The 27,259-nt window shown below is 35.8% G+C and overlaps 1 protein-coding gene across 6 annotated transcripts in view; it reads right to left on the bottom strand.

The window, feature by feature from the left end:
* The window catches only part of TSPAN12 (tetraspanin 12), a 69,905-nt gene that overhangs the window by 5,503 nt on the left and 37,143 nt on the right, over positions 1–27,259 (bottom strand). For all 6 annotated transcript variants that reach the window (XM_037836298.1, XM_037836301.1, XM_037836296.1 and 3 more), the window contains 2 exons: positions 23,952–24,059; positions 20,596–20,739 (listed from right to left, as the gene is read on the bottom strand). In XM_037836298.1, the coding sequence (XP_037692226.1) occupies positions 20,596–20,739; positions 23,952–24,059 (252 nt within the window). The remainder of the gene's footprint in view (positions 1–20,595; positions 20,740–23,951; positions 24,060–27,259) is intronic.

The following is a 27,259-nucleotide window of genomic DNA, read 5'->3' as shown; positions in this document are numbered from 1 at the left end:
GATTGGGGGGAATGGCTGAGATGACAGCATAAAAGTTGTAAGTAAAAACTGCAGAACCATGCCAGGAGCCCCCGCCCCCATGGCAGGCTGAGCTGCAAGACTTCACTATGGGAGAAAGCAGCATTTCCAGAGCAAGAGAATATAGCTCAGCCTAGCTCCATGGGGGTTTTAATTAACAAATGTGGACTGCTGAAACAAGCTACAAACACAGACAAACCCCTAACAAGCAGCAAAGTACCCTGAGGTCACTCCCAGTGGAGAGGAGATGGGGCTGATGGAAAAAAATGTTAAATTTAATTTAAAAAAAAATACAGAGACTTTTAGAGACAGCTAACCTTAGAGAGTCAGAAAATGCCTGTGTCCCAGGAAGGGGAGACCAGAAGACCAGGTGCTATCTCTGGCGGATGGGTAAAACTGGGGAGCCATGGATTAGCTCTGAAAAGGGGCTTTTCTTCCCTTTTTCTCTCTCTCAACCTGAGTGGCTTAGTGGAGAAAGCCCCCACAATTTTCATTTCCCAGCACTTTGACACAGACAGGGGTGGAGTTAACAGAGTTAGAGAGACAAAGGAGTAATTCAAGTGCAGAAGATAAGTCCCTAGGGGGTGTATCTTCCCTAAGAGGAAGGAGAAGGGTCCAGCTTTAGTGTTTTCCTTCCCTTCAGAACTCAGACCCCAGGGCCTGGGGGGAAACAGTCAAAACAGAAACAACTTAAAGTGAGACTTAGACCACACCGCTTTACACCACTTGGGAGTGACCAGCTAACAGGCACCACCTACTGGGCAGATTAGGAAAAGCACAGTGGCTAAAGGTCCCACAGGAAAGTCTGTCAATCTTCTGACACACCCTCAGGGAAACCTGATACTGAATATAGGCCCCTTCTGAGAGCTGAGCCCGTTCTGGCCTGGGAAAATCTGACTTGGGTAATCAAGGAAACCAGATGCTTAGACAACAGAAAACTACAAATCACACTAGGAAAAATGAAGATATGGCCCAAAGGAACAAACTTACACCTCAAATGAGATACAGTTGAGATACTGTTTCACTTTAATGAAACAACCAATTAAAGATTTTGAAATAAATATATTAAATCAATTCAAAAATCAAGTCAAGTTTAGGGAAGATATGGCAAAAGAGTTGAAGGATATAAAGAAAACACTGAGCAAACAGAAGGTAGAAATCGAAAGTTTGAAAAAACAACTGGTAGAATCTATGGAAATGAAAGGTACAACATAAGAGATGAAAAACACAATGGAGACATACAACAGCAGATCTCAAGAGGCAGAAGAAAACATTCAGGAACAGGAGAACAAGACACCTGAAATCCTACACACAAAAAAAAAAACAGGGAAAAGAATGGAAAAATATGAGCAACAGCTCAGAGAACTGAATGACAACATGGAGTGCATGAATGTACATGTCATGGGTATCCCAGAAGAGAAGAGAAGGGAAAGAGGGCAGAAGCAATAAAAGAGGAAACAGTCACTGAGAATTCCCCATATCTTATGAAATACATAAAATTACAGATCCAAGAAGCACAGCATACCCCAAGCAGAAGAGATCTGAATAGACCTTAATAATCAGATTATCAAATGACAAAGAGAGAATCCTGAAAGCAGCAAGAGAAAAGTGATCCATCACATGCAAAGGAAGCCTGATAAGACTATGTGCAGATTTCTCAGTAGAAACCATGAAGGCAAGAAGGAAGCAGTGTGATATATTTAAGATACTGAAAGAGAAAAACCACCAGTCAAGAATCCTATATCCAGCAAAGCTGTCCTTCAAATATGAAGGAGTTCAAAATATTGTCTGACAAACAATGGCAGAGTTTGTGAACAAGATACCTGCTCTACAGGAAATACTAAAGGGAGGACTACAGACCAATAGGAAAGACAGGAGTGAGAGGTTTGGAACACAATTTTGGGTGATGGTAGCACAACAATGTAAGTACACTGAACAAAGATGACTGTGAATATGGTTGAAAGAGGAAGGTTAGGGGCATGTGGACATGAGAATGAAAAAGGGAAAATAAAGACTGGGGCTTAGTGAAATCTAGAGTGCTCAACAATTGTGCTCACCTGTACAAATATGTTTATATGTTTTTACATGAGGGAGAACAAATGAATGTCAACCTTGCAAGGTGTTAAAAATGGGGTGGTAGTGGGGAAAAAATACAATCAATGCAAACTAGAGACTAGAGACTATAGTTGGCAGAAACATTGTATTATGCTTCCTTTGATGTGACAGGGACAATGTACCAAAGCTGGATGCCTGTGAGAGGGGGATATAAGGGAGGGGTGTGTGACTCTTGGCATTGGCAATGTTGTCTGACTCTTTTATTAACTTTATTTTAATTCTGCCTTTCCTTTTGTTGCTTTTTAGCTGTCATCTTTTTTTTTTTTTTCTTTTTCTTTCTCTTTTGTCTCTCTACCTTCTTTGACTCTCTTTGTGGAAAAAATGGAAATGTTCTTACATAGATAGTGATGATGGTGGTGAATGCATAAATACGTGATTACGCAGGGAACCACTGATTGTTTACTTAGGATGGAAAGTATGGTGGGTGAACAAAACCATCTTTAAAAAAAAATGGGTCAATGAAGAAAACTTGAGGGCATTATAATGAGTGAAATGAGTCAGACACAAGGGGCAAATATTGTATTGTCTCACTGATATGAACTAATTATAATATGTAAACTCATAGATATGAAATATAGATTACCAGGATATAGAATGAGGCTAAAGAATGGAAGGTGGTTGCTTTTTATGAGGAGAATGTTTAGCTACATTGAACTTAAGTGTTTGGAAATGGACAGAGGTAACGGTAGCACATTATTGTGAGAATAACTAACAGTGCTGAATGTTGTACAAATGTGGTGGAAAGGGGAAGCTTAGAGTCACATATGTCACCAGAAGGAAAGTTGGAGGTTAAAAGATGGGAATGCATAAAACAGTGAATCTTGTGGTGGACAATGTCTGTGATTAACTGTACAAATATCAGAAATCTCTTTCATGAATTAGAACCAATGAATGACACTATACCTAGAAGTTAATAATAGAGGGGTAAATAGGGAAAAATATATACAAATTGCAAACTATGTACTACAGCTAATAGTATTTTGACATTCTTTCATCAACGGTAACAATGTATTATACCAACACTATGAGTCAATAATGATGGGCGGTGGTTAGGAGTATGGGAGGATTTGAGTTTTCTGTTTTATTTTTATTTCTTTTCTGGAGTAATGAAAATGTTCTAAAAATTGGAAAAAAAATTAATTGCAGTAATGAATGCACAACTATATAATGTTACCATGAACAACTGATTGTACACTTTGAATGACTGTATGGTATGTGAACAATCTCAATAAAACTGAATTTAAAAAAAAAAAAGAAGAAAGAGCTAAAATCAAAGACCTAACTGCACACCAGGAAGAATTAGAAAAAGAATAGCAAATTAACCCCAAAGAAAGCAGAAGGAAAGAAATAACGAAGATTAGAGCAGAGATAAATGAAATCGAGAATAAAAAATAAAGGAGAGAATTAAAAAACCAAAAGTTGGTTCTATGAAAAGATCATTAAAATTAACAAACACTTAGCTAGGCTGACAAAGATCAAAAAGAGAGTAGATGAAAATAAATAAAATCAGAAATGAGGAGGATATTAATACAGAATCATGAGAGGATACTATGAACAACTGTAGGCAAATAAATTAGATAACCTAGATGAAATGGACAAATTCCTAGAAATACACAAACAACCTATGCTTACTCTACAAGAAACAGAAGAACTCAACAGACCAAATACTAGCAAAGAGATGGCATCAATCATCAAAAATCACCCAACAAAGTAAAGCTCAGGACCAGACGGCTTCACAGGTGAATTCTACCAATCATTCTAAGAAGAATTAATACCAATTCTGCTCACACTCTTACAAAAAATTGGAGAAAAAAGAAAAATACCTAATTCATTCTATACGGCCAACATTACCCCCATTCCAAAGCCAAAAAAAGATACTACAAGAAAAGAAAATTATAGACCAATTTTTCTTATGAATATAGATGCAAACATCATCAACAAAATACTTGCAAATAGAATCCAACAGCACATCATGATCAAGTGGATTTTATCCCAAGTATGTAAGGGTGGCTCAATATAAGAAAATTGAATAATACAATACATCACATCAACAAAATGAAGGGGAAAAGCCACATGATTATCTCTACTGATTCAAGAAAGGTATTTGACTAAGTTCAGCATCATTTCTTGATAAAAGCACTCAGAAAAATAGGAATCGCAGGAATCTTCCTCAACATGATATAGGGCATATATGAAAAACCCACAGCTAACATCATACACAGTGGTGACAGCTTTAGCTCTAAGATCTGGAACAAGACAAGGATGCCCAATATCACCACTGTTATGCAATACTGTACTGGAATTTCAGAGCAATAAGGCAAGAAAAAGAAATAAAAGGGATCCAAATTGGAAAGGAAGAGTTAAAACCCTGCGTATTTGCAGGTGACACAATTCTATATACAGAAAGTCCCAAAAACTCAACAACAAAGGTACTAGAGCTAATAAATTCAGCAAAGTGGTGGGGTAAAAGATCAAAAATCAGTAATGTTTCTATATAGTAGTAATGAGCATGCTGAGCAGGAAATCAAGAAAAAAGAATCAAATATAAAATAGATAAATGGGACCTCTTCAAAATTAAAAAATATAGTGCATCAAAGACTTTGTCATGAAAGTGAAAAGACAACCTACTCAATGGGAAAGAATATTTGGAAACCACATATCTGACAAGGGTTTATCCTCCAGAGTAAATAAGAAATCCCACAACTCAATAAAAAGACAAACAACCCAATTAAAAAATGGGCAAAATATTTGCATAGACATTTCTCCAAAGAGGACATACAAATGGCTAAAAAGCAGGTGAAAAAGATGCTCAACATCATTAGCTATTAGGGAAATTGAAATCAAAACCACAGTGAGATATCATTGCACACCCACCAAAATGGCTACTACTGAAAAAAAAAAAAGAAACAGAAAATTACAAGTGTTGGAGAGGAGACGCTGAGAAACAGGAACATTCTTTCACTGCTGGTGGGAATATAAAACAGTGCAGCTGCTGTGGAAGACAGTTCCATAGGAAGGTGAACATAGAATTACCTTTTGACCCAGCAATCCCGCTACTAGTTACATACCCAAGAGACTTGAAAGCAGGGGCTTGAACAGATATTTGCATACTGATGTTCCTAGCAGCATTATTCATAATTGCCAAAAGATGGAAGCAACCACGTGTCCCTCAATTAATGAATGGATAAAATGTGGTACATACATATGATGGAATATTATTCAGCTGTAAAATGAAATGGAATCCTGATGCATATGACAACATGGAAGAATCTTGAGAATATTATGCCAAGTGAAATAAGTCAGACACAAAAGGACACATATTGTGTGACCTCACTGATATGTACAAATTATAATAAGCAATCTCATAGAGTTAGAATCTATAAACATAGGTAACCTGGTCAACTGATGTTTAATTTGTAGAGGTTTGGAAAAGGATAGTGGTGATGGTAGCACATTATTGAGAGTGTAATTAATAGCTCTAAATTACAGATATGAATGTGGTTGAAAGGGGAAGTTTGGGGTTGTGTATGTTACTAGAAGGAAAGTTAAAAGATAAAATATGGGACTGTAAAAAACAGTGAACCCTTTTCTGAACAACAGACTGGGGTTAATAGTACAAGTATAAGAATATTCTTTCATGAATTACAGCAAATGAATGGCACAAATACAAGGTGTTAATAACAGAATGGTATCTGGGGGAAAATACACCTAATGTAAACTATGGACTATAGTTAATGGTATTATTTCAATATTCTTTCATCAATTGTAACAAAGGTACCACACTAATGTAAAGTGTCAACAATAGGTGGGTATATGGGAACATTGTGTTTTTATATGACTTTTCTGTAAACCTACAACTTCTCTAATTAAAAAGTAATAATAATAATAATTTTTAAAAAATATTAGGCTAAGTGAAAGAAACCCGACACAAAGTAAAAAAAAAAGAAAAAAAAAGAAAAAAAGAGTATGAAAGCACCAAAAGCACAGTATTGTGTTACCACTGAATATTGGTATGACTGTCCTTTCCCCCAAGAGCCAAGGTGGCATCACTGTTTCTCAAGACAGTGAAGAAACTATCCAGGATAATTATTTGCCACTGAGACATTAGATCATTAGCTTCCTGATTAAGCAGAGAATTATTTAGCCTAGTTTGGAGTCAACTCAAAAAGAATTAAGTTAAAAATCTTTAGCTTCAGACATTTGGAAAATTAATTTATATGGTTACTTCATTTAATACCTTGTCACGTAATGTGGCACCACATCCACATATCTGAAATTTATATAAAAAGGCCTCGGATTATGTTTAGTTGATTCCTTGCCTATATTCTCATTATAGATTATTTAATGAATAAAGAAATAGCAAGGGCATATATTATAATAATAATAAGTACAATAAATTTTATAATTAAAGGTAAACCATTCAAGAAATGTATATGCTGATGATCCAACCCTGTGAAATTCTATACGACAACTGTCATAAGATTTTTATCCTGTCAGTAGTCTCTGGGGCTTAAACTTTATCTATATATTTCTTCTTATTCATCTAAGATCTTCCACCCTTATAGTCTAATTCATTCTAAGCTGAAAAACTGTGAAGGAAATGCACTATTTCTTTTTTAAATCTGCAAATAAAACAAAGTAGAAATTGATAACTAAGTTACTAGTCTATTGTGTTTCATATTTTGGCACTGCATAAACTCTGTTTTAATTTCATTTTAAATAATCAGATTCATTAAAAGGTAAAGTAAATTATATCATTAGGGATGATATAAGCATGAGATATACTAGTTAATATTGAATGCACTAGAGTGGGAGCAGAGCTTGAAAGTCACTCAGTTCAACTTTTCATCTTTTACAAACATGACTGAAAAGCCCTTCCAGCATGACATCAGCAAAAATGGTGGTGTAGGACCTCTGAAAATTCTCTCCTCATAGAAGCATTAAGTACTGGCAAATATCATCAGAATCAACATTTTCAGAACACCGGAGGTTAACTAAAGGCCTGCAGCAATATGAGTAGTATTTATTCAAGAAAAGTGTCTGAATCTTAGTAAGAACAGTGAGTTTTGGGGCATTTATTTTGCGCTGTTCCCATTTCTCATCCACAGCTACAAGGTAGCCTTGAAAACCAACAGCCCATAATCATGATGAAAACCACAAGCCTGGAAGCCACCAGAAGAGGCAGAGGCAGCCCCCACAGGGTCAGAATGGGTTTGGAGCTCCCTCAAAGCTCAATGCCAGAGAATGTCATTATTTGACAATTCTAGTGGTTCCCTGGATGACCACGCTTGTGAGGCTGTCTTCAGTCAACCTGACTTGGAGCTCTACCTGTACAAATAGACTTTTACCCTAGAGTGTTTGTTGAAAGCAATCAGAGGCAATTGAACACCAAGACTGCCTTAGGCAGTAGATAACAGTTGCAAACAATAGGCTATCCTAAAATCTTATAAGGAAAAGCTGGGGTATGAGATGTCCATAGGGGTATCATGAGTTGAATTGTGTCGCCTAAAAAGATGTTGAAGTTCCAACCACTTCCCCCACCTTTGAATGTAATCTTATTTGGGAATAAGGTCTATGAAGACATTATTCAATTATAATAGGTCATACTAAATTAGGAAGGTCCCTAATTCAATATGAGTAGTGTCTTTATATCTTAGTTGCCAGACTGCTATGACAAATACTACACAATGGACTCACTTAAACAACAGGAATTTATTGGCTCATGGTTTGGAAAGCTACAAGTCCAAAATCAAGGTGTTGCAAGGCAATGCTTTCTTTCCCAAATCAGTAGCACTGTGGTGCTGGATTGCTGCAATCCTGGAGTTTCCTTGGCTTACATCTCTGTCTCCCATTAACGGTGAGCTCTCTCTCCTTATGACAGCTCTTCCAGTTTCCACTGACTTTCAGCTTCTGCCTGTGTGGCCTTCTTTAACTCCAGGCCTCTTGTATCTTTTCTTTATAAAGCTTCCAGTAATAAGGGTTAAGGTCCACCCTCATTCACTTGGGCATGCCTTAACTAAAAATAACATCTTCAAGAGGTCATTTTATAATGGGTTCACACCCACTAGAATACAAATTAAGACTAAGAACATGTCTATGTTGGGGTACATAATTCAATATAACTGGGGTACATAATTTTACCATACCTTATAAGAGGAGGAGAGACAAAGGGAAAAAGCCATGAAACAACAGAGGCACAGATTTAAGTGATGCATCTACAGGCTAAGAAACACCAAGGATTGTTGGCAAACACCAGAAGGTGGAAGAGGTAAGGACAGATTCTCCCCTATAGGTTTCTTAGGAAGTGTAGCACTGCTGATAGCTTTATTTTGGATATTTAGCCTCCAGAACTGTAAGACAATAAATTTCTACTATTTTAAGCCACTAAGTTACAGGTACTTAGTTATAGCAGCCCTAGGAAGCTAATACAGGGGGCTTGGCAAAGCTCTGACAAATAATTGGGAATCTAGAAGTTCAAACATATATGTAGGGCTGTGCTCACACCTAGGGCTGTGCACATGCTCAGGAAAGACCTGAGACGGCCCTAAGATCTCACCTCTGGCCAACCTTGACGTTCTGTACAAGCAGGAAGTGAAGGCTAAGGCAATGTCAGCTGCCTGGCTGAGTGCTGAGGTGTGCCCCAACACACACACACAGTGCCTCTTGGGATTCTTATTGGTTCCAGGCATCTAAGGCTCTCTGGGTTCAATCGTTAGGTGATCACTAAGCTAAATGAGCACAGTCTTCAGTGGCCACATGTGACAAAGAATTTAGATGTTACAGAATTAGATCAGAAAAGTCACTAAACAAATAAACTAGTAACAATAACAACAATCTTTGGGTAGAGGGGAGATTCTAATACACAGAGTTTCCACTTATATTATTTGAAATGCCCAGTTCTTAACAAAAAATTATAAGACATGCAAGGAAACAAGGACGTATGGTCCACTGACAGGGAAAAAAAAGCCATCCAAGAAAAAGGACTTCTATGAGAGGAGCTTCTGCCTCATTAGGCAGCCCTGTCCATGCCTGAACAATACTAATTCTTAACAAGCATTTCTGTTTTGGAACTTGCCTCCTTAACAAGGATGCACTGGTTCTAGTTCTCCTTTCAGTCCAATCCCTTTTCTATACAGTAGAGAGTCATTTCCAAAGTGGCATCACTTTCCCTTTAACCATTCTCTTCTCTAGGCTAAATATCCCTAGTTCTTTCAATCTTCCCAAATACAGGCACTTCATCATCCTGATGATCTTTTGCTGGATTCTGATATTTTTTCAATGTTTCTTTGAAACACTGATTTATAACTATATAAAACTAGCAAATATAATGAAGTAGCAATCAAGGCTACTATGAATGGGTCTGGATCTCAGTGAAAGCTTTTTGGGTCTGCCAGAAGAGAGGACACAGGATTTGTATTAGTATGAAACGTACTTGGGGCCTGGTCTCCTTCCAGACTACTGTGCCCCGAAGATTATCTCTGTGTAGACATGGGTGGGATTGTTTATTCAAACCAAAGATCCTAGTTAGGCTCCTCAATTTGTTGGTTTTATCTACAGATTACTTCAAAGAAATGAAATTGATTGACAACCTAGGTACATTAAATTACATCCAGGCATCAAATGAGATCAACAAAATGTACCAACTTGGAATATATTTACCTATTGACATTGCATATTGTTCTCCACTGAGGTGGATTCTAATGATATAAATTGAGGATCAGCATAAGAAATTGCTATATGAAATTTGAGAACTCAGTTCCTTTAAAAACAATAATGAAGATACTGCCCTATATAATGTAGAGTTCTAGGTATAAAATCGCACCTGAAAGAAATTTTTAGACTTTTTCTTTGTTTAAAAATTTAATTCTAATGTTTGCTGTCCAAACATTAGAATTATGCAGATGATCTTGACCCTGTTTTCACCTGGGCTGTCAGAGAGCTCAGAGATACATAAGAATTTCAACTATAGCAACCTCATTGCTCGTTTACCTTCATAGTAAACATGTCTGCTTATTCTTTCCCTTGACCCTAACTTCCCAATTCTATTTTCTATTTATATTTTATTATCAATTCATTGTATCTTTTTGTTGCATGCTACATTAAATCCTTTATTAAAAATAGATACAGGGTGTAAATATATAAATAAATGTATAAAAGTCTCTATATGGCATACAATTTAATATTTCTTCGATGACTCAGAAGGCATTATAGAAACTTGCAGCTTATCGGGCATCAAGCAAGTATTTAAATTTAAGGATTAAATTTCCAAAAGAATGTTCCTTTTCTTGAGACAGTATTTCTCCATGTTTCCTTATATAAGATCATTGTTCTCCAAGTGTTTCTCCATCTTTCCGTATATAAGATAATTGTTCCCCTCAGCCACTTCCTAAATTCTTCATAGAAATAGCTCCAGGTTTACTGTCCATTCTGCATCATCTTTATTAAAGTTATTCAATCTGAGCACAGGGTCTTAGCTTATTTTGAGCCAGTCAAGTAATCACGCATAAGGTTTACACTTTTCAGTGTAAACTTGGACACTTTTGCTGAAAAGTAAGACACCAGTTCTAAAGAAGAAAAAAATATAAATGAGTGTGTATATAATCTATTGTACTCTTCCTAGACATTTAGTTGTATAAACAAACATTTCTGTTGAATGAGTCAAAGAAGAAAACAGAAATGTTAGAGTTCAAATCTATATTCCATTTCACAAGGAGTGTTTTCATCTAAATGGGAAAGAATTGAATTGCTTTTCTTAAAATAAAATACTCTGAGTTGATTTTACTTGAATGTTTTCCACCTGAAAGAAAGCTATGTTAGCCCTATGTTAATAACCTGAGATAATTCAAAGTTACAAATAAGACATGATGGCTAACCTACTTTACTTGTTACAATATTAAAATTCTGGTCAACTCTTACTGTAAATAATAACTCCACTTCTATCAGAGAAAGAGCACCAACCCCTACATTTCTGAGAATCAATTTGAAGGTATGTCAGGATGCCTTATTTCACTGGAGGAAATTATACACTTGAAATTACTCTCTGATCTATTTCCAAAAAGGGGTTTCTAAAATTGGAAGAACACTCCTGGTTTTTTAGTACAAAATATTCATAGGCCACAGCAAACCTTAAGCAGCCTTTTAATGTACTTAAAAAGTACAAATAAAACCTAGGTACTAATACATGCCATTATTGATACTTTTAACAATTTTTCTGAGTTTTTTTTTTTTTTTTATAATAAACCTGACTTTCTAGTTTGAAATGGCTGCATCAATTATCAGGTACAAATATATAATCTTCAGTCCTATGTCTTCTAGAAACAAATGGAATCATAGCAGTTTCTGAATTCATAAGCTTTAAACTGGGTTAGACCAAATATTCTTCAATGATAAAAGTTCTCTCTGGAGGAAACAAACACTTTCTTAAAAAAAAAAAAAAAGCAAGCAATAAAATTCACTACAAGACTTTCTGTTCTCTTAAGAGTGAAATTAACTAAAGCCATATCTAGGAAATTCAAAAGAAAACATCTTATCTTTTACCATATGACAAGTTCTTATTTCTCATTTAATCCTCACAATATACCCATTAGATAGGCAGAGTGTCAAAATTTAAAAGACTGTACTTACTGCACATTTTCAACTTTTACCAGAAAATGTGGTTACGAACAGAAGGTAGTTAGACAACCCAGAAGGTGCCGCTCTCCTTGCAAGTCCCATTCCAGCAGTAGTAGGCTTTGCCTCCCTGCCTGAACAGAATTAGATTTGCCCACCCTAAAAGTTTGTCTACAGGAAGTTGAAAAGGAAAAGTGATAAAACTAAAAAAAAAAAAGCAGAGTGAGAAACAGAACCCAATCCCCCAAACTGGAAGATGCATACTTTCCTGTCATCACAAGTAAAATAAGTGGCAATTTAGCTAATCTAAAAATCCAATTATAGATCACTAATTTTCCTATTTACTTTATTAAATGCCTTAATAAATTACTGTTATTATTGCCATTATTATCGTTAGCAAATACAGTTCACTGAAGATTTGTGTTCAATATGTGCCAGGTAGTATGCTAAGGGTTTCTCAGGTAGTACCTCAGTTTATCTTTGTGTACTACAATGAGATAGGTACTATTATCCTCTCATTTTGATAATGAAATTAAAGTTTAGAAGTGAAAAAATTCTACAAATACACAGCTTCTTACCATATGACATCTCAAAATTTTAATGTACAAAAGTATGGGCTTTGGAATCCAGTAGATCTGAGCTAAGCCACTGACTAGCTCTGTGATATTGGGCAAGTCCCTTAGGCTTTTGTGCCTCCCTTTTATCATCTGTAAAATGGAGACAGTGATACAGTCTTGTCTTCATCGGACTCTGTTAGGGTTTAAATGAGGTAATTCATGTAAAATACTTGCTCAAATATTACACACACACACACATACACACACACAATCTTATTTAAAAAACCCTATGTGGAGTTTTCAATTGTGATGTTCTTTCACTCTCAGATATTACTGCAGTATTGAAGCTGCAAACAGACTCTGTTCTGAAGACTATGTATGGTAATTCATTTAACTCTGCAAACAATTCTATGAGATGGCACTCTGGTTATTCCCATTTTACAGATGAGAAAATTGAAGCACAGAGAAGTTAAAAACTTTCCCAAAGACACACAGCTGGTAAAGGAGCAGATCCAAGGTTTGAATCCAGATTCTGGCTTCAGAATCTTCTTAGCATTGGAACGGTGCCACCTCACCATGGAAACCTCATTCCTAAAAATCTCTCCTCCCTTAAATCCCAACACACCCCTTTCCCTTTCATCTCTGCCTCGAATATGGTGTCTCATCCTCTCTCCTTAAGTGTTGGCATTCTCCAGACGTCTGTCCTTGGCTGCCTTCATTTGCCACATATACACCGATGACACCTTTGTAAACTATTCCCTCCCCCACTCCCATCCATTCTCCCCTTCATCCACTGTAATAACCTTGTATATGAGAACATAGCCTCCCAGCCAGAGACTACATTTTTGGTCTCCCTTGAAGCTAAGTAAAAACCATGTAAGTCCTCACCAATGGACTACGGGTGGAGGTGATAAGTGTAGGCCTTAAAGCCCTGGATGTGCTCCTCCTCACTCCTTCCCATCACTGGCTGGAACTGGATACAAACAGGATCAACTATGGAAGACAAGTATAAAAAAGACCAAGGTGCCTCACCATCCTGGGCCCCTAGATGAACTTCTGTAGCAGAGCTTCCTGGCAGTTTGGACCAGCTGCCTAGTCTGGAAAACAGTAATAAGCACCTACTTTATCCAAGCCATATCTGTTCTCTGAGCTTGAATAGGTGATCCTTAAATAATTTGGGATTAGCCCTGTCTCTAATGAATCCTCACAAAATCAGCTAAAAACTCAGACCGTTGAGTTCTGTCTCCCGAGTTCCCTACTGTCTACTGGGCTTTTGCACATAGAGTGCCTGACAAGTACCTTCATCTCAGCAATTCCAAAACTGAACTAATCATAGCCAACCTCTCCCCTCAATAAACAACTTCTCCATCTATCCAGGGCCCAAGTCAAAGCCCTGTCAAGCTGGTTCCATGTCACCCACTCATCATAGTGAATTCATCACCTAGTCTTGTCGATCCTAACCTCTTTCACATTCATTCCCTTCTCTCCATCCTCAGTGCCACAGCCTGAATTCTAGTCCTTAGAATCATTTATGTGAATTACGTGCTAGTTTCCCACCTGATTTTCCTGCCTCAGGACCCTATCCTTACCTTGATCTCCCACCTCAACTCATTATCAACTACCAATGTAATTATTTTTAAGCACAAATCTAAAATTATTTCTTTCCGAGGTAATTTTTCAGATCAAAATATTCTAATGGCTTTCACATTGGTAAATTCTACAGGCAAATGAAAGAAAGTGAAAGAAAAGACCACACTTGTATACCCAAAGCAAAACTGGCAGAGTAGTTCAAGGACTGATTAGATCAAGACAATCCTGAAGATGAAAGCCCAAACTATTCCTGCAGGGCTTTGACTGGTAAAACAGACATCACCCCAAGTCAGAGTCAACCTGATCTAACCACAAGTTGCTGAGGAGATAATGAAGTAATCAGGGAGGCAAGAGGGAGTGTCTTTGACTAAATAAAAGGACCCTGAGAATGGAACTTCTTGGGGATATTCCATCTAAATAAACACTGAGCCTGAAAGCTATCTGGCGTTTACTATCTGGGCAGGAGGCTTTAATGTGTGTTTATCTGAGAATAGAGATTTCATTATTAATTTTTGCCAGATTTATATCAGAATCCCATGCCTACCTTTCCTAATAAGGTATGTTATATAACTATGAAAGCCTTCCCTTCATAATAATGCCTCAAATTTGTGAACATGTTTGACTCTTTATTCGGCAACTACTCACAGACTTCACTATGAATCCTAGTGCCTTAGCAAGACATACAAGGCCCTTTGTAATCCAGCCCCTTCCTGGTCCAGCCCTGTCAACATCCCTCTCCCCACACCTCATGCTCCAACTCTACTCTCTTGCTTCCTGCTCTAACTTTGCACCAGTGCTTCTTTTCCAAATACCCTTTACAGTCCCATGCCACCAAAATATTTTCTGCCCCTGCCTGACACTACTTATCCTTTAAAATTCATCAGAGTTTTTAGGAAGCCCCAGTGAGTTACTACTGTGATGTGCTCCCATTACTTACCTCAATCATAAAAACAATGGCAATTAATTAAGGATCACCTATTCAACTCAGGTTCTCTCCTGTGCACGCTTCAAGATGGTCTTACTCCCTAATTTTTATTCCAGCCACTAATGTGGCTCAGTTCTACGCAGATTTGAACTACTTCACATTGGTGCAACTGGTCAACACTTGGCCCAGGGCCTGAGCTTTTTATTTCTCACTTACTGCCTTAGCCATCTCTTAAACACCTGCCCCTAGTTCTGCTCTGTTTTGTTTTGGGAGGAGGTGGCAATTTAGAAGAATCCCATGATTAACCTAAGAATAGGGTTACCATGGAGAAAAAGAATCAACCCTCTATCTATAACTTAGTAGAGAAGAGATATGAAGAAAATCTTCAGCTTGCTAGAAGGCCACACTCTTACTCCCCACCATGGCCTTCTGTACCCACAACACTTTATAATGACTCCACCTCCGATTCAGAAGTGCTGAGGAAATATCATTTATTGGTATAGAATGTTAAACGTGAAACTTACAAAATAAAAGTTGCCTCTATTAGTCAAAACAAATACACATATATCGAATCACCTTTCTGACTGGTCAAATACGTTAACAGGAGAGGAATGTTAAAAAATGTTTTGAGGGCTGAGATAGTGCCCAGAAAAGAATGTACACAGTTTATAAGACAAACGCCATTTGTCAAGGGCCACAAAGTTAAAAAAGGAGACGAGTGAGGGCAGGACCACCAACGTGGGTAAGAATGGAAAGTATGAATTTCTGGCTCTCAGTTCAAATATCAGAAAACACACAATTAAGAGGATAAAAATCTCAAAGAGTCTGCTCCCACAGAAGCACCATGAGCTGCCTCTACCCTTCTACTTGGACAAGCATCCCTGCAAGCCTATTACCTCCTGTGAGCACTAGAGAAACACTTATTCCCATCTCAGCAGGGTTCTCTGTCCTGCATGCCAAGACTCAAGAGAGAAAAGTCAGCACTCTCACATCCACACCTTCCCTACCTCCTTTATTTGTAGCTGTTTTCTGGTGTAAGGAGAATAAGCAAACATCTAAAGAAGCATAAATGGCTTTGTGCAAAATTTCCTGTTACAAAAGAAATTATTGAGAGCATTTGAAATTCGAACCCAACACATACAACATACAAGATCCAGGGTCTAAAGGAAAAGTGTCCCAGAGGCAAACAGCTGCATGGAGAACACAACCCATCCAGCCCTAACATGTACCTCTGGAAATACTACTTTTTTCCTGAGAAAGAGTCAATATATTTTAACAGCAGTCTTTCCTCTAAACACAAAACAAAAAAATGTGTCTTGGGAGGTACATTTTACTTTTTGAGTTGGTACATTTGAAGTGGGACCTGTAGTAAACCTGTTTCCTTCCACTTTACTTTTCTTGAGGCAGCATGCAGCGAAACAGAATGGCATCTTAGTCCCCTTGAGGAGTTGTTTAAGCTTCATTTCCCATCTGAGATGGTGAGCACTGTGACTATCCTCCAAGCTGTAGTTCTTCATACTTTTAGACATGGATTCCCAGGAAGCTATGCTTCTTATTCATTGAAAAATGCATATAAGATTTGGAAAACCATTTTGGAAAGGCTGGGAGTCCCTGCTCTATAAAGACTTCTTCTCTTTTTAATTGTTCTTTCTGTCTTTTCTTAATTGCTTATTTTTAATTGTTCTTTCTGTCTTTCCTTTTCCTGATCAAATCTAGACAAAGCACTTTAGTAACTGACATAAAACACCATGAGTTAAGGAAGAGACCTGTAGTTTATCAAATTAAACTCTATGTCTGCTGTTCTGCTGAGGCCGAGCCACAGAATCTAGTATTTAGAGAGTGTGGTTATGTGGGCAATTCCAATGAAGAGCACTGTAGCAGGCAGTCAGTAATCTCTGACCCTGGCAACCTGAGGGTGGGCCTTTTTGCGCTTGCAGTTCCCTGGGCCAAGAACATTCTTCCCCAGATCTTTGCATGGCTGGCTCCTTCTCATCAATTGGTCTCAGCTCAAATGTCACCTCTTAAAAGAGGATATTCCTAACCATCCTATATTAAGTACATCCCTTCCAACAAAACCATTCTCTAGCATATTACCTAGTTCAGAGTCTTCAATGTACTTACCACCACCAGAAATTATTTTCTATTGTTTTGTTTCCTGTTTTCTTATTGCATGTTTGCAATCCCTGACTAGAATATAAGTTATATATATATGAGAGGAGAGATTGTTGTCTGCAATGTTCTCCAATGTATCCCTACTATTTAGAACAGAGCCTGGAACCAGCAGACACTCAGAAAACATTTTGAATGAATGAATGTGATAGAACAAATCTGACTGATGGTCAGAGATATTTTAGGTATGACTTTTAAACCTATACTTTCATACAAGTGTGCAACTTATTATGGATATTTTAAGGAGCTGTGTGTCAAGTCTAACCACATCTCTAATGGGAATTCTTCTTGAATGTGCAATTGTTACTGTATTTCTCCTCTATCATTTGTCACAGGTTTCAAAATGTGTCATAAAATATTATTGGTTCAGGGACCATGCTGGCCACCAGATGGTAGAGAATGATTTATTTCCTTGATTTCAGACTACTAAAGAAAGATTGCAGGAAGAAAGCCAGTTCTTATCTCTGAGCTTACAGAATATGAAAGATAAAAGAGGCCTTGAAGTTCATCTAGTCCAGATTCATTTTTAATTTAAAACTCCATTCTACACCACCAATGACATGGTTAGCTGACCTTGACTTTAATATTTTAGTGATGAGACACTCACTATTTTACAAGATAACCTGTCTCACAATTGGACAGATTTTGATAAGCAAGGTCTTCCTTCTGTTGATTCCAAATTTCCTTCCTGTAATTTCTGGCCCTTGAAGCAACAAAGGATAAGTCTAGTCCTTGTTCTGAATTATGAACTTTCAAATATTTGGAGACATCTAAAATACCTCCCCTTAGTTTTCTCTATTTCAGAATAACATACCAAATACCTTTAGCTGTTTCTTACTCATCTTGTCTTCTAGACTTCTCATCTTCCTAGTGGATAATCTTTGGAACCACTGCAATTAGGAGACATGTTCTCCAGGGCAATGTGGAATTGAGTCTTATTTTTAATTATGCATTTAATTGTACTTGTGCCATGAAGCTAGTAAATGATCCACATTTGTAAATCAACTATGCATATAATTATGCACTATATCATTACCAATACCAGCATCTGTTATTAATTGTAAAATGCAAAAACAGATTACTTTGATATAATGAAACTCCATCTCAACTGGAAATTTATGTCTAAAGAACATCCTGTAAGTGGCAATGCCAGCTTGATTTTGGAAGGTATTTTGATGTAAATATGGAAAACTTAAAATAACCCAAGCCATCGATTTTCATATGAACAATAGTGTGACTTCTTTCAATCTTAAAATTCACGAACAAGTAATCAGAAACATTCTGAAAACAAAGCATCTCATTATAAAGGGCTATTTAGTGAATCAGAAACTTTACAAGCTGAAGATGATCTAAGACAAATTAGTAAAAAAAGAATTGCATTTTTATAAGAAAGTTATGTTAAATGTTAAATTGAACACTTTACAACTATTTAAAAAAAAGTAAAATTCAACCATATTCAGACTTTGTGGGAAGATCTGGTAAAGTGCTCATGTTTTACCATTTTCATGTTCAACACTGTGATCAATATAATCATATGATCAGTATTAATCACTAAAACAAGAAGAAAGTATTAGACTCTGGTGTTGTAGCCTGGTAGTTTCCCATATTGACTTGCTACTACCAAGGATCAACAAATGGATTAAATTCATACTAGGAAAGCTGACAGGTTTCAACTCACATGTCTTCACTTACATCTATACTGCATTATCTGTCCTTCAACACCTAATGGCCAATTATGTTTTAATATTCATGAGTATGTTTACATTTAATACTATCTTAGAAATATTAAGTACTGCTTTCTGTCTTATGCAATGAAGTCTTACCCAAATAACTTCTAAATATCCTTCACACAGAAGTGTGAACAGGACTGTGTTTTATTTGTGTTGACCATCCCTACTAGAGACACAAGGCAATGTTCAGCTTTCACTCAGAAGAAAAGATGTAGCATAATCACTGAGGAACCAAAAATCACTGACCCAAAAATCCTTTGTTCAATAATCTATACCTTATCCATCCTTTTCATTCTAAACCATATGTTTCTAAACATACTATGTTTAAAATGATAACATCTAAACACAATGCTTCCAAGCAGTGTCAGGCACAACTAAAAGTATTATGCTACCTTTTAAAATAAACAACCTGAATTATTCAGTTGTTTCAATAATTCTGAAAAATATTTTGGTACTCTTCTTTGAGGCATGCTCCTGGAGCCTAAAGCTCTTTATTTTGAATATCCTTAAATATGGCATATTCTTGTCCTTTGAGCTGAAATTTAACAGCCAAAAGTTACATCTTAAACAAGAGTAAGACAGATAATTTGTGTAGGTAAGATAGCTTTCTTTTTCATGTTAAAATTAATTTGCTCTATAAATTAATGAAACTGATTTTTTTTTACATCTCTACAATTGACTTTGGAAGACAGTCCAAAAGATGGTTTGAACAATAACATACTTTGGAGGAAAAATGTACAACTTCCAAGATAACTATCTTGAACTATATAAAAATGTGTATTTTATAAATCCTGGCTTTGTTTCAAAGTTTAAGTTCTCTATGACCACACTATACACATGAGTTTTACTATGAATAGTATAAGTTCTTAACTTAATGTTAAGGCAGAGATTTTCAACAGTGCTTTGTGGGACCCAGCTATTTCACTGGAGATGTTTTGGGGGAATAATATCAGAAGCATCCTCTCTATCTGATTTAAATTTTGAACTTCCATTCTACATCAGCACTGCTCAATAAAACTTCCTGTGATGATGGAAATGTTCTGTATCTGCACTCTCCGTTACAGGAGCCACTAATAAGTAGCTTTTGAGCAACTGAAATGTGGCTTGTGCATCTGAGAAGCTAAAATTTTAATTTAATTTAATTTAATTTCAATTAAAATAGCTTAATGCTTCTACTGGCTACATACTGGACATACTGAAGGTAGGATTTTACTGCTAAAAAAGTTTGAAAATTACCACTAAGATAAAGAAATAGGGAAACTTCTGCTAACAAAGGAATACTAATGATTATGATCCAGAAAACACAAATATGCAAGTTTCTTGGGTACTTGACTTCTGATTTTAATCCAAATGAGTACAAAACTTCTTTTAAAAATGTGCCCACTGAAAGACTAACATCGCTAACCATTAGCCAGCAGGGGGAACTGGTGAGTAGCACGACAGCATTTTCTCTGGAGAGTAGGATTTTTTTTCCCATCTACCTTTGAAGCGCTGTGGAGGCCTAAAATATCTCTGCCCAGGACTTCTAAATCCTGCCTTCCTAAATACCCATGTTTAGTTACATATTCTGAATGTGTCTGTTTTCAAAGGATCCTTAGGAAGTGGCAGTAGGGTTTGGTTCTAGACAATAGAGTTTAAAATCCAATTAGTAAGCTATTCACTTCTAAAACCTTGTCTTCCCCACTTTCCTTTGCTAAAATGTGATTAGTGTTCCAATTTTTATATTGGGTTTTAGCTTTATCCTGTTTTGTCACACATTAGAGAATAATTTTAAGGGCCTTTGTGGAAAAGGAAAATTTCATTGGCATTTTTCTTGATTCTTTACTTAAAAGTTATTATAAGAAACTTTTATTCATGACAACTTAACTCCAGATGGCCTTACCTCTTGATAAAGGTCACTGAGATCTTCCTGGTTGGCCTGTTTAGAACATCCTGGGAATTCCCTAACACAGCAGGAATCTGGGGGCCAGTCCATCTCAGTCATTTCCAACCAGTCGGTGAAATACACCACTCCGCAGCACTTAAACTGCAAAAGAATGCCTGGTCAGGCTCAGACATGGCAAAAATATTTTCTTCTGGAGATTCAAAGGTTAGGTTTTTTACGTTTTTTATACACAGAGCTACCTACTTCTGTCATCACCTAATGATATGTGTACATTCCATGCTGATGATAGAAAATGGTAAACGAACCCCATGACTGACCACTCCATAACAGAACAATTCTGAACAATAATGCCCATAACACATAAAAACAGATAAGGCAAGACTAATTTTACTTCCTAAGTGTAGGAACCTGTACAAGTGACCACATAGCAAGAGATTTAACATACAGACTAACAAAACAAATAGATGCAATCATAGCTTTATCATTAAATCTCTAGCCACTAAAGAGAAATTGATCAATCTCCTTGCATAACTCCTAGTTACTTGTTTAATTACTCAATACATTCAAATATTATATTGAAATTATCCATAGTCTCTGTAGGAAGATTTGTTCACCAGAGCCCACATCATAAAGATTACCAGAAACTTGGATTCATTAACAGGTAAAATTTCAAAAAATATGAAATATAAAACATAGGTTTGGCTAACTAATTTTTATTCAGCCAAGTAAGATTCTTAAAATAAACTACCATATTTTATCACCATAATCTCATCATAAGAAATAATGTGCCTTTAGCTTGAATAAAGTTGTATTTAAGAAAAACTGGATTATGTTTTATTCTGTTTGCTTCTCATTTCACCAAGAATTAGGAAAAAGTCTCTCTGGTCAGTGTTTAGAAATACTGGTTAAGGGCATATGTATATTAGATTCTGAACAATTAACTATAATGAACAATTTTCTGCCCTTGATGAGAGGGTTAGTACCCCTCCAGATAGTCAAAAGCAAGGAATATGGGCATTCACTGAGTAGAACTCTGCCAAGAGGGACTGGCTCTGAAAATCATGCAGTTCAACAGATCTGTCTTTAGGATTAACTGTATCACAAGGTATCACAACCCACTGTCATTTCAAAATTTAACTAAAATCAACTTTGGGCAATTCTGAACTTGTCAACCAAAACAAAATGAGGAAAATCCTATGAATTATTCAGCATTTTTTCATTTTCCTAAATATTTATTTTAATAAAAAAGAAAAAAAATCATCTTAAAAGTATTATAAATGATGAATTACTGAAAGCTCTGAACAATAATAGAATTTTCTGATGAATTTTCTTATCAATTTTTAGTATTTCCTTTTTTAAAAAATACTTGTTCTAAAAGCTATGACTATACCATAAGCATCACCAATTTAAAAAAAATACAATTTGGCATCATATATATTTTACATACTTCATTGAGTATCCACGAAAACTTAGGTAGTAAAAAGACTTTATGTGAAAAATCATAAAACAACTACATTTGAGTCAGTTTGTTGAAAACACTGCACTTAGAGAAAACCAACTTCTCTCATTTCCTAATGATACGTGTTCTTTCTATGTTGATGACAGAAGGAAAGTTCTTGGAAGACTACAAATCCATACACAAGGGAACAGCCCATTTATGTGGCCTAGTCAGGAAATGAGGCATTCCATGTAAGTGACTTTCCCTAATAACGGAAGCATATCACATTCCGTGCCGAAGCATTTTTTTTATTTTAATAATTTACTAAATACTTTTTCTTTACATATTTACCTTTACCTTTTTCCTTGTTTAAAAGAAAGGTTTTTTAAAAGTTTGTTTTTTTAAAAGTAAAAATAAACATCACCAGGGCTTAAGCAAGAGTCCACGATGTTGAGTAATGCATAGAACAGCGCTTAATCAGGAGTCAGGAAAACTGGGGCCTGCTGGACAAGGTCGTTTTGATCTCAAGAACGTCACAATTTTGGAAGAGTGGTTTTAAAAACTTTTCCAGGAAGCCAAGAGGTCTTACCGCTTACTTTTGAGTGAATTAGTTCTAAGGTGTGAACCGATCATGTGACAAATCTAAAAATAAGTGTTCTATCAGGTGTGGTATTTGAACATTGTTCATCTAAATGGAGCCCCCATTTTAAAAAAAAAAAGTATCATTTTGTATTTTAACTTGCATTATCAGAGAAAATAAACAGCTCAGGGCCTCCTACACAGGGCAGTAGCCGAATGCAGCTTAATATAAATTCCCTAATGCTTTACTGATTTTCTCTTCATGTTGTTTTTAGTACAAATGCACAGTAAACAAACAAAGTCAGGAAGCATTGAAATAAACAGGAAATCTGTGTTACAGTGATAATTTTCACCATCTCAACAACCACGACACAAAGAGCCAGATTTGGAGATTGTCCTGGACTTGAACCTCTGCCCATATTTAAAACAGAATAGCTGAGCAGAGAGCTGGATATCTGTTGTCCAGTGTACTGATTCTTAAATGCTTTGTGGTCTAGCTCTAAGAGAAAATAAAGGAAACTGATATACTTGGTCATCTAGGAATGTCACCCCATCCACTGCTTAGGAGCAGAGGCTGCCATACCAATGATTAAGTTCAAGTCACCCGTTTTTAAACATCTAAAGATAGTCCCCATTTGAGAAAATAGTTGCTGTGCTATATGGTAGTTAAGTAAGAAAAAGCTAAATGTGCCTATTCTTTGTAATGTTAGTGTTAATAATCACAATTTAAATAAGATCAAATTTGAGATCTCATTTAATCTTCTCAACAACCCAAAGAAGTAGGAACTATTACTAACCTAATTTTACAGATGAGGAAACCGAGGCTGAGAGAGACTAAGTAAATTATAGAAGCTCACTTAACAGAAAGCAGTAGAACCAGAATTTGAACCAAGATCTTTTTGACTAGAAATTACATGCCATTAATAGTAAACTGGCTCCTAATTCTCAAATAAGAACCGTCATTAAAAAAAATTACAATGATTTTTTAATTAAAGATAGCTCTAAAAGTCATGAATATTATCTATCAAAAAAACTTGGATATTTATTAAGTACGTCCTGTAAAAAGGAAACTTCACAGCAGTTTACCCAAATGGCTTTCAAAAAATTCTGAGATGTAAATGAACCATGTGAAATGAAAGGGAAACTATAAACTTAGGAAGAAAAATAGGGCTTGATGCTATTTGATGTATTTTTCAATAAAGATTGCACCTGTGGTAATAGAATCATAGACTGAACTTTTCAGCACAGAGAAAACTGCCAAAGCCAAAGCTTTAGACATTTATTTTAAAAGTATGCCACTTTAAATACTCTCTACCTCAGAAACCGTAGCACTTACCTCTCTCTGAAAAAAATTCCAAGCATGAGTAAGCCACCGGTATCTAGGTAAGCCATAATTTGTCATTCTGGCTTTCAAAGTGACCATATCCGACCACTGTACTGGAACCTGGAAATACAAAACAAAATATCAACAACTTTAACACACACACACATACACTCACACGCAAACACACTCACACACAAACACATATTCTTGGACTGTATCGTAATTGCCAAATACTATTTTAAATCTATATTTGTTTGTGACTTAAACCATGCTCAGTGTTACTAAATACTTACTGAACAGTCTCTGCATGTAAAGTTACACTAAATGAGGATGTACTTTGTACTAAGCCAAATAATGAGAAATCATTGTAATGCTAATATCAAGCTCAAGAAAATTATAAAACAAGTAGATACCTATATATCCTACAGATACACCTGAAGAACTACTCGTAACAAATGATACTTGCCAAGAAAAGGCCTTTGATGTGATTTCATAATGCTATGAAGTTGTTGTTCTTTAGTGACTGTAGACAATGGGTACTAAAATAAAAGGAGAGAAATTAAGAAGGGAAAGAGCTCAGCTGATGCTGAACTCATTCTGGAATAATTTTGTAAATATCTTTCCAAAAATTGGATTTAGGAGGTATGCTAGAATTTTAGAAAGAGCCAGTTCTCAAATTGAAGAGTTTTTATGCTTCTATTCTTAAGTCACCTAGCACCACATTCATTAAGAAATTATATAATCAGGACAAACTATCAGGTAGGCAACACAGCAGTTGGCCACAAATCTGGTTAGCATATCACACAGTGCTTTATCTACGGGGACAGGACAAATTGAGGTACCAAATCCTAGGCTCACCATTCATATGCTATTAAAGCAACTCTTGAAAACCTGGACATACAGGTTCCATCTGCTGCATGGAATAATAAGGACCTGACCTAATGAAGTAAACTTGGCACTCAATAAATAAAGTAAAGATCAACTGGAAAAAAAAGAGGAAGGAGAGAGGTGACTACAGAGGTCCCCAATAGAACTCAAGATTATGACTGTTTTCAGTTCTTATACAAAGATAGGAATATCAATAGAAGTAGTTTTAAAATGCCTGACCACAGAAATTCTTTACTTTTTTCCTCTGCTCATTTTCTTTTTTATGACTTGGAAACATACAATACAATAGAAAATACCTAAACTCGGTCCCACCATTTTGTTTCCCAAATTATGAACTGACTGGATATACACTGTGTTCATATTACTTTAACAAAGTTTGTGGAATTAACCAAAATTCAGGTCACTCACTATAAATTATTGGTATCTCATATCCTTTTGGGCATAAAATAAATGGAAATAAAATAAATTCTGTAGTAATTTTAATCTGAAATAATATTATTGACAGATTTTATCTAGTGAAGGAATAAAGAATAGGAGGTGAACATGTAAAGACAACAACAGAAATAGAGGGGAAACTGAATGCTTGATTTCAAATCTCTTGATTTTGTTATTAAAAGTTTCTTTTTTTTTTAGTTTACTTTCTAAAATAAAATATAGGTTGTTTCTTCATTGTAACCACAACTGATCTGAGACCAAACAGGGCAAGAAACAAGGAGACCATTGAGGCTCTGGCACAAAATACTGGGATCTGGCCATAAAGCAGAACATACATTTACTGGTTTCTTACATGAAACAGCTAAAAGCACAAAGCCCATTCTATGTAAAGTCTGGGTTCTGCAAAATTTGGCAGATAATAAACTTTAATTGCACTTTTTATTCACACTGCTGTTAGTGTAAAAGCAATAAAAAATCTTTTTTTTTCTAAAGGACTATTTCTACATTTCACTTTTAAACAACCCGTGCTCTATCCTGGTGACATAATGGAAAGGATTTACACAGACAAAACAGTGATGTATGCTCACAACTGAAATGGTAGTATGCATCCATTTAGTACCTCTGGTATACTAAGAAGATATTTGCAGATCACCCCTTAACAGAAAAGAAGAAAGTGTCTAAAAAAAGTATAAATTCCTCTCAGTCTTATGTTTCTTAGAATTATATTAGAATCAAAACATTTCCTTTCAAACATCCTAATTCATGTTAAACTTCTTATAAATTAAGAGATTTATTACATATACACTAAACAATCCATTTTAAAAATTCACCAAAAGCAAGCTCATTTCAGGAAACAAAGAATTATTTCTTTTAATTACCAAAAAGAAAATAATCAAAGCTGAGGTAAGGGAATCAAGAATTAATTATGAAATTTATTTTCTATTGCTTCAATGACATAAACATATTATTTGGAAAAGAAACAGTAATGAGAAAATTTGCCAATAAAACATATAGAAATTGTGTTCCTAAACCAACTGCTTCTTCATTCCCCTAAACATATAAGGTTTCTAGGAATGAAGTGGAAATATGATCTCAAAGACATCAGTAAAATTTCTATTTTAATGAGAAATTTAGTTTTGAAGAAAGGTCTTAATTTCATATTAAACTAGTTAGAACCTATTGACTTTTCATTTTTTTAATAGAGAAAAAAATCATAAATTCTTATCACTGAAAGTTGTCATGTAGTGGGGCTCAGATGTCAGGAGGTACTAAGAATCGTTTACATGTAAATTGGAGTATGCAGATTATCCATTAGTCTGTAATTATCATTTAGCATTCAAAACAGTCTCACAGTAGAGTAGGAGATTCACCAAAGAATCTTTTAATAAATGAATCAGTACTAGATGCAACTTCAATTTTATTACACAACTGCCAAAATGCCTCTCTTCTCTCTGAAACCAATACAAAACAATCACTTTCTCTTAATAGTTCTCAAATTTTAAAGTGTCTAATAATCATCTGGGGAACTTGTCACAAATGCAAATGCACAGTCTCTACCCCTTCCTCCTTTACATTAATATCCCTCCATTCTGATTTAGCAGATCTTGGCTGGAGCCCTGTAATGCACATTTTTAAGACTCATCCTGGGTGACTCTTGATGTAGTTGGTCCAAGGACCACATGTTTAAAAAAAATGCTATCCTACTGAAACAAAAGTATTCCAATGCTGTTTACACTGGGAAAATCTGCCCCACCTCCACGAAAATAGCCAGCATTTACAATCTTACAAAGATGTTTGACCTCATGGGTGATAAATGCGTCAATTTTCACCAGTGAAATTAGCAAACATAAAAAACAGAAATGATATCAGGTGCACACAATGGTGAAGTGCAAGTGCTAACCCAAACAAGACTGGTAAAATCTCAAGATTAAGAAACTCTTATCCTCTTATCTTCATTCCTTCTAAACACCTATAAAAGTTGTTCCCAAAGTTTCAAT

This window comes from Choloepus didactylus, chromosome 5, assembly GCF_015220235.1.
Source record: "Choloepus didactylus isolate mChoDid1 chromosome 5, mChoDid1.pri, whole genome shotgun sequence".
Taxonomy (NCBI): Eukaryota; Metazoa; Chordata; class Mammalia; order Pilosa; family Megalonychidae; genus Choloepus; species Choloepus didactylus.
This window is presented reverse-complemented; position numbering and strand designations above follow the sequence as displayed.